Here is a 13,199-nt window from a genome sequence, read left to right on the forward strand (position 1 = left end):
TCCTCAAGCTCTTGAATTATTGAGATCTGACAGATACACCCCTGTGCTGGCACAGCTGCTTCCCAGCCTGCTGCGTTCATCCGTTCTCAGCGTCGTTATTAAAACAGCAGTTCTTGCTGGGCATCGATTGCTCTCCTGTGTTAAGGGCTTGGGAGAGGAGAGCCAACACAATATCCCCCTGTCCCTCTCTCACCCTTCAGCTCCGTGTTGCTCCCATGGCATCTCCTGGTCTGCAGCGGTCTGTTGTGTTTTGACCCTTCTGCTGCTCTTGCAGTGCGAAAAGCATCTTCATCCAACGCCTCTCCCTCCCTCCTGCTGTCAGTGCCTGCACCTTGCAGGCTACTCTCTCTGCAAAGCCACCCAAGGCAGCCTCAAGCCATGCTGAGCCGTCCTGTGCTACTTCAGCAGAGCTGGAGCAGGAAGGGGCTTGGCTTCGTCCACCTGTGGCCATGCCACCTATTAATGATCTGGGTTGTCTGGGTGTTTACCCATCAGTTTGTGAGGATCAGGCCATTGGTCCTTGTCCTTTCCCAGGGCATTTTAACAGTGCTTTTCCAGTACTGGTTGCCGAGGTTGGAAAGGCCAGGGTATGAGAGAAGTGGGGACACACACGTTATTTAAGTGAAGGTAACATTAATTTAATGAACACAGTGCCATTCCTGTCATCTTGTGACAGCAAGGCAGTCTGCAAAGATCTCCTCCACTGTAGCAGCTTAATGTAAGCCTGGTCCTTGCACTGGTCAGAGGCTTCCCAGGTGCCCGGCTACCAGGATAAATGCAATGCAGTGCCACTGATGTGGGTAGATGACTGGGCTCCCTCTAACAAGGCAGAACTTGGCTAGGTGAATATAGTTGTGCAATAACTTCCTTATTAAAACATTTGATGGAGCAAAATGTAATCCTGCTTTCCCAAAGGGCATTTATGTATCTGGTGAGGTGCAACCACAACATCGCATGAAGTCCTAATTGCATCAAAATGTTCCATTTTAGCAGACACAAAGCAGAAACTTCGCCTGATTTCATTACACTTCCCAAAGTGCAGCTGAAACCTCTGTCCATCTGGCAACATGCGGTTGTTGAGTGAGGAGTTGGAAAGTATGCTGACAGCCGGTTAGCGGGCTTCCCAGCAGCGAAACCGCGTTTGGTGATACTTAATGGTTTTTTGGTTTTTTGGTTGTTTTTTTTTTAAACTGACACCATCTGAAGTCACCTCTTTTTTGCAGGTGTTTCTGAAAAGCGACCGCGTTGCTAGGATGGTGCAGAGCGGAGGGTGCTCAGCAAATGACTCCCGGGAGGTCTTCAAGAAGCACATTGAGAAGAGAGTGCGCAGCCTGCCAGAAATTGATGGTCTCAGCAAGGAGACGGTCCTGAGCTCTTGGATGGCAAAGTTTGATGCTATTTACCGTGGGGAGGAGGATCCCCGCAAGCAGCAGGCCAGGATGACGGCGAGCGCTGCCTCAGAGCTCATCCTCAGCAAGGAGCAGCTCTACGAGATGTTCCAGAACATTTTGGGGATCAAGAAATTTGAGCATCAGCTTCTGTACAATGCATGTCAGGTAAGGTCCTTCTCCCAGGCTGGGTGGGAATGAAAAGGAGTTTCTTGGGGGTGGACTTGCCAATGGGAAATATTGCTGTTATGAACTGGTATTTTTGGGTCTGACTAAACTGTTTTTGAGAGACCTTCTACCGGGGAAGGGGGTTTTGGTTCATGGTGGGACTTCTGCACTGCCAGTTTTGTTCTGGCTGTCCAAGTGGGCTGCCTCCTCTTGCTCGTGCTTGTTTTCTCATGAAATCCCGTAGGATTGCTGAGGTGGGAAAATTCTGTTCCTCCAGCTCAGTGTCTGGATGAGAAGCTCTTTGATGGTGCTTAAGTGGGCCTTTTGCTGTGACTTCCTTGCCTTTCCGCTGTCACATCGCCAGCCTAAATGACAGAAGTACGTTCTTGCAGCCTGCAATAACCTTATTAGTACTTGAGGCTCAGATGCCCCCGGGGTGGATGACTTACGCAAACTCGCTTGTTGAGGTTGTACGTGTTCTCCTTAAGTAGAGGAAGCCTCTGTGACCCCCGTGTGCTCGTGGTGGGAGGAGAGAACATCCCAAACCCCTGTGACATTGGGGAAGCTCCACCTGCACTGTGAGTTCCCAGACAGATGAAAAACTTTCCCATTGCTCTATTTTTTTTTTTTTTAATTATTTTTTTTACCCCGAGTAAGACCCAGTTTTCCAGATGCACGGAGCTGGGACTCCGCAGTGCTGCTTGCTTTTCCAGCAGCTCTTGCTGAGGGCTGTCGGTGGCTGTCCAGGCTGTTGGTGACCCAGATTACAGTCCCCTGCGAGCAGATATAAATATCGCAGGCGGGATAAAGGATGTCAGAGTCACGGGGAGGGTAAGGTAATGCTGTGGAAAGTTTTCAGAGGAGAAGCAGACATCAGTCTCTTCCCTGTAATTCAGGGGTTCAGCTTCTTAATGAAATTAATACATTCAAAACCAATTCTAGCTGTCTTCTGTCTAGACATTTCCAGTTCTTTTCAAGACGGAGAAAATTATGTTTGATCTGGTTTTTCTTCTGTAAAAAGCTTAATTGTCTTGTGTTTGTTCTTCTTCAACTCAGACCTTAATGGCAGAGTGGGGAGAGGATAATAAATGTCCCCGAGTAAGGCGTCTTCATAGCAAAAAGGCAACAGCAAGGACTGCATTGGTCCTCATAAATTATGTTTACAAACCAGTTTTTGTGCCTCCGACTACTTTAAAATCAAAATCATAATGTTTGCAGTGATGTATTCAGAGCTGAATCAGTTCTGCAGTGTTTTGTTGGTTTTTTTTAACTTAAACCAACTCAAGCCCTGTGTCTCTCATCTTCCCTTGACCTGTGCTCGGCTAAGGAACTAGGGTGGTTTTGTGTGAGCATGTGTGCGATCCTACCCTCTTGCTTTGTGGTTCCCAGTGATGCAGAAAACAGCATTTAGTCATGGCTGCCCTGCTTTGTGGATGATCTTTGCTTATGAGAGCCTTTCTGGCTGACACCATGAACCTGGTGGCAGCTCTCTGCAAATTGCCCTGTTGCACCGAGCAACCTGTTTGCTGCAGTAGGTCCTGGTTCTAGTCTGAAAGCGGGGGATTTAATTCTGGCTCTTCTGTAACACTCAGAGGCAGCAAGCCTATAATTTAAGCTTTTAGAGAAAGACGTAATTTCTGTTGAAAGTGAGTATTAACAAGGGAATTACTCTGTTTTTAATACCTGGATAGTGAGGATTAGGTATGCGGAAGAGAAAGCCCTTTACACGAGGCACGGCGCAGAAAGCTGCCAGGCCAGCAGTCGTTCGGCTGTTTGGTATTTTCCTGGGGTAGAGCGCGAGTGGTTACGGTGGGGTGGGAGCCTGTCCCGCGGCGAGCGGAGGTGGGAGCAGGTCACTGCTGTTCCTTCTCCTGTTTGGTGCTGCAGGGAAGGCAGCGCTGAGCACCCAGGGCTTTGCTGTGGGGACCCTCCTTTTGGTGCTACCTGTGGTCCTGTCACCTGGGCTGTACCTGAGGGATCTCTGGGGGCTCTCTGGCCACCCCCAACCCTTAGGAGAGCAGCAGCAGCTGCTCTGCGCTTCCATCTTGCCGTGAAGCACCAGAATTGCTGCTGACCGCAACTCCTTCCTGCAGGGTCTCAGCCATTGCTTGCAGCCAGTCTGTTCTAGGGTATCAGTAAAACCTATCAACCTACAAATGTTTTTGTTTGCTTAGCTCGTATGGGGAGCTCCTGGCAAAAGTTGAAGGTGCACGCTGCTTGGCTAGTGTGTTTTCTGCAGTAGACCTGCAGGGAGAGCAGAAAATGATATGCAATGAGCAGTGATTCAGTAACCTGCCCCTTTCCCCCTGTGAAAGCTTCCTCCTGGTCTCATATGATGAAGCATTGGCATCGGCCCCGAAACAGGAGATTTTGCCCTTTTCCTCCTAAACTTTATTATCAAATTATTTCCTACTCCAAAAGCTCTTGGTGTTCGCACAGGGCAGATTTCAAAGCCACAGCAGCAGCTGGGTACCCGACTGCCACCAGCTGGAGATGCAAGTCAAGCCCTGGGCACTGTCCTTTGTGGCTTGGAAGCTCTCCCATGCCATAACCCCTTGGGCTGTGCTGAGCCACTCTGCACTGGTGGCATCTCTGATGCGGGAAGCCTGACAACATTTAGGGAGCCAGAGGCACCTGCCAATAACACAGCACTAAAACCAGGGACATCTGGAGAGGGAAGAATCGCGTGTACAGCGCTGCAGCGGCCCAGGTGGATGCTGGGTGGGAGAGGACCTGGGGCAGCTGGAGGGCAGGACCAGCTCCCTGCTTTGCATCCACAAGCGCCATGGCAGGGCTGGGACATGCTTCTGCAGGGCTGACTTCCAGCTGCTCGCTCTCTCCCCGCCGCCACCACTTTGCGTTTTCATAAATTTTCATGTGCCACATCTGTCTCTCTCTGTTTGACAAGCCATCTCCTGTAAACACCTCTCCTGTGCCAGCCTGTCCTGAAATCAGCAGTGAGCTCCCTTCCCGGGGGGTTTGCAGACACCTCTCAGCCTGCGCCTGCAGCCGTACTTGCAGCACAGAGCACACCCGTTGGCCTTTAGGGCACTGGCCCCGTAACCCCTAAAAATGGTCGTTTATCCCCATCGTGCTGTTTTGTTTCCGTCCGGATCGCGTTTCCTGTGAGCACACACTGACTCTGTTGATCTGAGTCTTGTCTCGTCGGAGTTAATTGGAAGTACAACTTAAATCTTTTTTTTTAATAATTTGGTTGAAGCTTCTGTCGCCTGTTTTGTAAGAACAAAATATTTTATATGCTCTGTTTGTGAATAAGCTTTAAGTAAAAGGAAAACACTGTCTGGCATTTTCGTGGATGTGCTGGAATTATAATATTCCCAGAAATGCCGTGCAGGCTCAAGCTGCGCACACGTGGGTGATTAATACGTTTGCTTTCCTCCCTCGGGCAGCGTACAGGCGGCTTCTGCCGGACCCCACCACGGACCCTGGCTCTGCAGCCTGCCCTGGTGCCGGCCCCAGACTGCGTGCCGAGGCCGAGCAAACCTCCCGAATGAATCTGGGGGCAATCACGAACTGCCCAGCAGTGATTTGGAACGGTATAAGCTACGCTTATTTTTGACTTGCGCTTGTCTCCCGTGCACGGGAGGGGCTGGGACGCGGAGCATTTCCCCTGGCAGGCTGTCTGAATGCCATCACTCTTTCTGGAGCGGCAGAGCGATGCTGCTAATGCATTTTATCAGTCAATCACCTGTGCTCAGAGGAGCAAAGCCCACCAGTTTCTGCTGTTGTGCCCGCCGGCTGGGAGCGAAGGGCTGGGGGGGTCTGACATCTGTCCCTTGCCGTGGTGTGCTGGGTGAATCCCCCTCAGAGGCTGGGCAAGGAGACTCTGCCGAGGTACTGTCCTCGAAAGCGTGAGCGGGAATGGTGCTCAGAGCCCCAAACACTTGCTGGAACTGCGGTCTGGAAGAAGGTGCGTTTCTCTGTGGGGCCTCCTGTAGCATCATACTCACTAATTGCATAATGATTAATTACATCACTGGGACTATGTTTTCATTCACTACTGAAATAACATTTTGTTTGTGCAGAAGGAGAATGATTTCTAAAGGGATTTTTTTATTCTTTAATACAGTATCCCCAGGTGATGTGAGAGAAGTGTATTCCTGATGTGATGGTGGTGATATATCAGGATCTGAGACAGCAACAGAGCAAAAGGGATTGATGTGGTTGGAAAGGCTTTTAGGAAACAAAGATGGGAAGCAGTGTTGTAGCGAAATGGTTGTGAAGATAACAGTGGTGTTAAGCACAGCGTCTGACTAGAACACTTTAAATAATACACAGAGGCTTAAGTTTTTGGTGTAACACATGCTGTGTGGCTTGGTGTTTCTGCTCCACTGGAGTCAGGGCGGAAACTGAGCATCTCTGGCTACAGCAGCAAGCTCCTCTGCTGTGCGAGAGGTGGCCTGGAGGTAAAAGGGTATTTAAATCTGAGGTTTCTGGTCCAGAAGCCATTGGCAAGGCTTGGGTTTAGCTCTGCTGCTTTGTAATTAACCCTTGACTGTGGAAGAGTCATAGAAGAGCAGTTTTCTGCAAGTGCTGGGCAGTTCTGAACTTGGGTCTTTGCCGCAGTCAGGTGTTTCCTTGGGCACGAGCCCTGCATTTCCCACTGACCTTCATGACGGCTGAATTGCAGCAGCATCTCTGAAAACCAGGCTGTGGTGTTCCCCCCGTCTTGTTCTTCCCCAGCCATAGGGCAGTGATTTACTTTTCTGTCTCAAGCTGTGTCTGAAATTCGTTTCTAGCTACACTGAGACAAGAAGGAGCAAGTACAGTGCTGTTCGGTTAATCCAGCAGCAGCACCTGATGTCCAGAGCACGTCTGTGGCGAGCCACACGCTTCCATCGTCCCGCTTCGGAGGAAGCGCGGGGCTCTGGGCTGTCCCTGCAGGACTGTCTGAATTCACAGCTTCACAGTCGGAGTTTTCTCTTCTTTCCTGGGACTGAAGTGTCCCACACACTGTGGCATTCCTGTTAAGTGTGCAGAGTACCTGTGCTAAGCTTCAGATTTCATCGAATTCCCTTAAATATTAGATTTGTAAACAAATAGCTGAATATATGCTTGTCAGACCTGCTGAGTAGTACACAGTAATACACGGTCATGGTTTTTCAGCATCTATTCCTGTCCATCCAGGCAGAAGGTAAAACATCAGAGAAGTGTGCTTGTGTGGGTGGGCTACAACACAGACCAAGTCCCATCGCTGTCTGGTGGCTGTTTCACATACAGGGATGAAAGCCTCTAATCAGTGCAACTGGAATTGTTTTGCAAGTTTTGGGGGCCTGGGATTTTAGCTAGGAAACGTTTCAACCCAAATTTTCCTGACCAGAGCTGGCTTAAAACCAGAACTCACTATTTTGACGTTTATTTTTGCAGCTGAATTAGGACACTGTGTCCAAAGGCTGACATTTCTCACAAAGCAGAAAGTTCCCCTGCCAAATAAATTGTTTTCAGAAGTGTTGGTAGGAATGATACTTGGGATTTCTGTCCTGAATCAAATGTTTGATTTTAGCCCAAGTCAGTGTTAGAGCTGATTTGCTGAGGTGGTGTCTCGCCTTCTGCCCCCTCTCATCTCTGCAGTTCAGGTGGTTTCTCTGAACTTTATTTCTGGACTTGCTGCGGTGCGTTGGGCCCGTTGCAGAGACGCTGCAGTGGTGCTCGGAGGATGCAGCCCGAGTGTGGGCAGAAACTCTCGTGAGGCACTGGAACAGCTCAGAGGGTGAGATGAAGGCTAAGGTGACCTGGGAATCAATGTTTAGTTTGTGTGTATCCTCCCCAGACCAAGTATTTCATTTAGTTTGTTGTGATGAGAAATTCCCAGCCGTGCCTTGCAATGAGAGTTGAGCCCAGGGTCGTTGCGCGCGGCGTGGAGTTACCTGTCTGTGCACACCTCTGGTGTCCCTTCAACTCGGAGATGCAGGGGTTTAGTGCCGGATCGCTCCCTGCTTCTCCCTCTTCGTCAATTTTGAAGAACATAAAGCAATTCCTTTTTACTCCAGTTTCATCTTGAAGCTCAGCGCTTGTGAAATGGCTATCTGCCGTTGTGGGCAGCTAAGCTCCGAGGCTGGCTGTAACGACCCCTCCCAACGGGCAGGAGGTTTGCTGCAGCCCCAGAACCTTGCAGGCAAGGCCCAGCGAGCCTCCCCGGGCTCCTCCCTCCAGGGCTGGGTACCGGGATGCTGTGGACAACTGGCAGCTTCAGCCAGCACTGCTGTCCCCTTGCAAATCCAAGGACGTCACCCAGACACCTTGGAATTTCCCCCCCCCCTCTTTCACTCAAAACACCTTTTGGTCACGTAACGGAGCGTTACCCCCCGCCCCCCCTTAAAACAAAGCCACAGCCAATAAAAATGGATTAAGGTGGTTTTGAGATGATCAAAAGCCTCAGAATCCATAAAGCATCACACTCTGTTTTCAGTAATTCAGTATTTATTTCCATGGAAACAGAAATGGCAGCCTGGAGCCTCCGGCAGGGTTGTAATTACTCCTGTAGCAGCCAGTGGCAGCCACAGCATGCTTGTCAGGGCTCGAGCATCTCCCAAAGACGGCAGTGATTTAGCACCCGATGGGAAATTGAAAAAGGGAAAAGCAGTTGTGAAGTGAATGAAATTTTCCCCTTTGTAACAACTTGATGGAGATACACGTGGTCCTTCAGGGAGGAGGGAGGATTGTCCTGCTTCATCAGCCCTGGGTGTGATATTTTGAAGAATGATGTTGGCATGGGAGGGCAGAGACTCCAAGAGGGACAATGCGATGTCAGGGATGGGACGAGTGTGATGTCTGGCTCTGCTGGACTCTCGGCTGCCAGCCACCCTGTTTGGGAGAGGTTTGCTGATGGAGGTCACCAAGGAGGTACAGAGCAGTCCCCCGGTTTTCCCTGTTGGTCCCATGCGGTGCAGCGACCCTACTTGTGATGCACCATTTAGTGTCTGGAAGAAAAAGAGAGGTGGTCGAGAGGAGAAGTCTGTCTGCGCCAGCACCCGATGTCTTTTCTCCTCCAGCATCCGATGGAGATCTGCAGGGAAGAGCTCGTCTCTGGAGGGGGACGTGGCAGTGAGTGGGGCGGCCCTGCCAGCCCGGCGATGTCCCACGGCACTGCTGCCTTTTGGAGAGGAAAACGCAGCGATCGCTCTCTGCCGGGTGGGCCCCTCTCCCCTGAGCTGTCATCACCGAGTGTCTGATTTACACGGCCACGTACGGACCTACGTGTGCGTCTATTAGCTGTAGGATCAGCTCATCTTCTGTGCTGTTATGGACTTTGAGAGCAATCTTGGCCCCTGTAATTAAATTTAAAGCAAATTAGCTCTTCTATTAAACAAAATAAATCTGATGTAGCCTAATGCTGTATTCTCTAGCTATGGCTGATCAATCGCTCCTGCAAAGAGCAGGCAAATGCTGCTAAGCAGATGGTCTTGGCTGAGGCATGGTCAATTAAACTAATTAAAGATGCTTTCATTTAATCAGAGGGTGTTTTAACCCTGTTAGCTGCCAGTTGGGGATGTATGTTTTCGTGCACTAGAAACTTTGAGTTCTGGCCCTACTATGGAGGACATCTTCTGGTTTTACAGTCACTCTCCAGAAACCGGGCTAGAGTGTGCATCCGAAGAGCAGATGTTTAGAAGAGAAATTATAATGTCATGCAATAATAGTGAAGACTTGCAGAGGACAAGTCAGTTGTTCTCTTCTAACACTAACCAGAGATGTTTATTAGACTGAAGAAGTCTTCTGCAGTGAATCCTTCCCATGCTACCTCCTGCCAGCCTTCCCTCTGGGTTTGGAGACGTGGGTGCCTCTCCACAGCCCAGCCAAACGTCACTCATTCCACCAAAACAAGCAGTGGCTTGTTCTGGGCTATTATTTAAGGGACAGAAAACAGTGTCAGCATCCAGACAGGTTCTGGAGTGGAGGAGCAACCTGTTTTTTCTGCTCTCTGCTGCCATGCAAAACCTTTTGGCTGCTGGGAGCCCCTCCACCATGGGGTTCTGGACATGGGTTTAATTCATGAGTTGCTGCAGAAGTCCATGGGGACTCCTCTGAGCCAAAGCCCTGTTTTAGTTTGCTTAATAGAGCACTCAGTCGTTAATTGTCACAACGGGGTACCCTCGCCATTTCCCATCCCCCCCTTCCGATCCGCTGAGCTGCTCCCCTGCCCACATGCTGAGGGCTGACACCGCTTGCCAGCGAGGCAAGTGCCACAAGAGAGCTCGTTAGCCAAGTGGAAAAGCATGCAAAATTATCTGAAGAAGCATCAGCAGAGAAGACTAATGCATCGGGACCATTAGTGACCCCCTCGCTGGGCAGCACCGAGGGGCTGCAGCACGCTGGGTCCTCTGCATTCCCAGCAGCTTGTATGAATTAAAGCAGAGACGGTTGTGCTTTATCCAGAGGCCACGTGCCACGGACCAGGTCTGTCCCACTCCCACAACGCTGATCCCTGCAGGTACGTTAGGGCTAAAGTCAGGATGATTTTCAAGATGTTCGTCCTTTGTGAAATGGTTTTTATTTGTCTGTTTAGCGAGGGGGCTTTGTGGTGCAAGATCAGCCGAAAGGTCTTCGTTGTCTATGTGGACTGATTAATTTCCACATTTTAAGGTTTAAATTACGATCAAGATATCACTTCAATTTTGTTTTTGTTTCAGTTGGCCCATGAATACTTTTCATCATCTGCATTCATGCTGAAAAGGAATGCATGAAAAATAACCATGGTTACCTTATAAAATATCAATAACGTGACATTTTCAATCTACCTTAACCCCTCTGTTTAGGGACTGCTAATTCTCTTCTTTCGCTGAAAATCTAGTTGTTGGCATCACTTTCCTGCTGCTTAGCCAGATTTTTTTTTTCTTTCGTCAGATTAGGAGCCTCGTTTCAAATGGATATTGATTAATACAATTCCATTTCCCTATCACCACCTTGCATTTTTGGAAAGAATGAGTGGTGAATTTCTGGCTCTAGGTAGGAGCAGTTGATGGAAGGTGTGAAGGACTGAAGTAGCCAGTGATGTGCTGATCTGCTGATGCTGCCGTTCACAGACTGGCAGAGGTCTCTGGGAAGGGAAACACTTTGGCCCTGAGATTATTAACTGGGAGAGCTGTTCTGGTGTCTGCTGCCTTTGCAAGTGCCTGGCTGCTTCCACCTCTGAGCTTTATGATAGGAATAGATCAGAGGGGAGGGTCAGGAAGGTGGGCCGTTCCTGGCACTGCTGTGTGGAGGGAGATGCTGAAGCACGGGGGTGGTTTGGCAGGAGCTACAGAAATAGGAAAAGTTCTTGAGCATGGGATAACATTCAGGAATTATAGCTTGAAACTTTTTCAGTGGAGAAGAGATTTAGGAGGGCATAAAATAGAAAACTCAGAGGTGTTCCCATTGTATTGGCAGGGAGGAGACTCCTGATAAGAAATGGGGGAGCAAGTGGAGAAGTAGTTGGTGAATTCAGGGTAACCTCTTTGCACTGAAAACCCCAACGATCTCGTGGGGTACATTGGCATTGCGCTGGGTGGCCTAGCCTCAAAACACCCGGTGGGTCTGCCCGAGGAGAAGCCAAGCCAAACGTTGTCCATCGCAGAGGGGCAGTAGCAGAAAATGATACATAAAACCAGATGTTTATTGCTGATCTCCCCAGCAAAAAGCAACCTAAAATGTAGCTCAGGTGGGTTGGAGGGCAGATTCTGAATTGGGCTTCCATGTGCTCTGGTTCTCAGAGGTGGGATTCGGCTCTCAAAATGTTGTGTTTATTTCAAGCACTCTCTCTTGCTTCCCTAACTTTAAATTCAGTGCAAGCCACCATATGTAAAAAACAGTTCCTCAGCATGTCCTGTGTTTTATTAGGAAAGTGTCACTCCTCCTCTTTGTCTTTCCCTCAACCAGAGACAGTGAGCAGAAGAAGTGACAAAGAAATGACCCCACTGACCCTCTTCGGAGAAAGTAATCTTGTTTTTGCTTTGAGCAGCAGTTGTTCCCTGCAGTACGCGTTCCTGTCAATCGGCCCAGGAGCCCTTGGAGACAGAAGGGGTGTTATCCAGACCGCGCTCTCTGTAGGCAAGGAACTGCTAACTGCAGAAGAACTCATATGTGTTGCTTATCTTAAGGCAGGCTGGAATGCTTAGTAAGACATAACTGGTACATGACCCTGCGCTGTGTTAAAGCCTCCTTTCTCTTCCTTATAACTGGAAATACAATGCAGCCACTAGAATTTAATTTTGTGTGTAGGTCTTTAATCTCAATTCCACATGAAAACCTCAATGCTTTGCAGCACTTCAGCTCGCCTATTTTATCACTGAAATCCTGTGGCTTTGCTGGGGAGCTTTCAATGCCTGTCTCGTGAGCAAAATGTAAAGATGCTGTTGTAGTTGCACATAGGAGGGGTTACACAGGGTCATGCTGGAGGCTTGTGCCAGAGCTGCAGGGTCTTCATTTCAAGCAGCAATGTCTTGTTGGAGAACCTGGACTGGTTTTCATTGAGCTGCGCCAGGCTAACGCTACACACTGCTCTCTCAGTTTTCTTTTTATCGTCTTCAATAGAGAGATCATTCTTGTGACATGTATCATCCGCTAAGCGAGTGTTTTGAAAGTTCTGCATTAATATTTTGCTGAGTTTTCTCTAATCTTACTTCTGAAAGATGTGGTTTCTACAAGGCTGCTTCTACCCCTTTGCAATCCCTATTTTGTTCAGTATTCCAGAAAAGAGAATTATTTTTAAAAAAGATGTGTTATTCACCAGTCCTTTCCTCCACCCCCTACATTTCATTCTTCAGACTACAAGTGTTTCTGTGTTATTTGACAAACGCTGCGTGCCACAGCTTGGGATGTGATAGACAGTGTCATTTTAATTCAGGAGAAACTTTGGGAGTCAGATGGATCAGGCCATAGAAAGTACTGCATGAATATAAAATGTAGCTGGGTTAATCTTCCAGTTTGCATCTAAAAAACTGCCAAATAAAAGAGAATAGGTGTATTTGTTAAGAGAAATGAGCTGTCAAGAATTTTCTTCAAAAGGATATCAAAGTAAGTGCACATTTGCTCCCACTGAGCTGACTATAAATTGGGAAATGATCAACAAACTAGATTTCATGCATTTCAAAGGCTCAGTCTCAATATCCCAGACTACAGGGAATGCAACTTACGTAGGCTGTTCCTTGTCTCTATTTTAGTGTTGGGTTTTCATCTTCAATATACTATGGTTTTTCTGGAACATCTGATTCTGCTCATGTTTTGTGAGAAATAAGAGTGCAAGTTCAACAGGGAATCCAATGCAAGACAGCTTCAAATACAGCCTCTCATGTATTTAAAAGGCAGCTATAATAGCTTAAAGTCATATAAAAAAACTCACTGGCCTCCATCGCACAGACTGTGCTGTATAATGCAGGGTGGCGGTGATGTTTCCTAGCAGGAGAGATCTATACGTGTGTTTTTCATGCGTTGTAGCCTGTGGTCCTGTTCTTTTGTCTCTGAGATAGAGAGCAGTAAGAAGATGGGGAGGTGATGGCACAATGTTCTTTGCCATTCAGTGTGAAGTCTTTGCAGAAACGTTATTGCAAGGAAAGAGGGAATATGATTGCATCCCCCCGTTTAACAGAGTGTGATGGTGTAACAGCCATTCCTTCCAAAGAGTATTCTGAGGTTAAAGCCAAT

General features: G+C 48.5%; 1 protein-coding gene across 8 annotated transcripts in view; it reads left to right on the top strand.

The window, feature by feature from the left end:
• CADPS (calcium dependent secretion activator) overlaps positions 1 to 13,199 on the top strand; it is a 220,094-nt gene that overhangs the window by 46,384 nt on the left and 160,511 nt on the right. For all 8 annotated transcript variants that reach the window (XM_075432502.1, XM_075432506.1, XM_075432503.1 and 5 more), the window contains exon 3: positions 1,224 to 1,556. In XM_075432502.1, the coding sequence (XP_075288617.1) occupies positions 1,224 to 1,556 (333 nt within the window). The remainder of the gene's footprint in view (positions 1 to 1,223; positions 1,557 to 13,199) is intronic.

Source organism: Opisthocomus hoazin, chromosome 11, assembly GCF_030867145.1.
Source record: "Opisthocomus hoazin isolate bOpiHoa1 chromosome 11, bOpiHoa1.hap1, whole genome shotgun sequence".
Taxonomy (NCBI): domain Eukaryota; kingdom Metazoa; phylum Chordata; class Aves; order Opisthocomiformes; family Opisthocomidae; genus Opisthocomus; species Opisthocomus hoazin.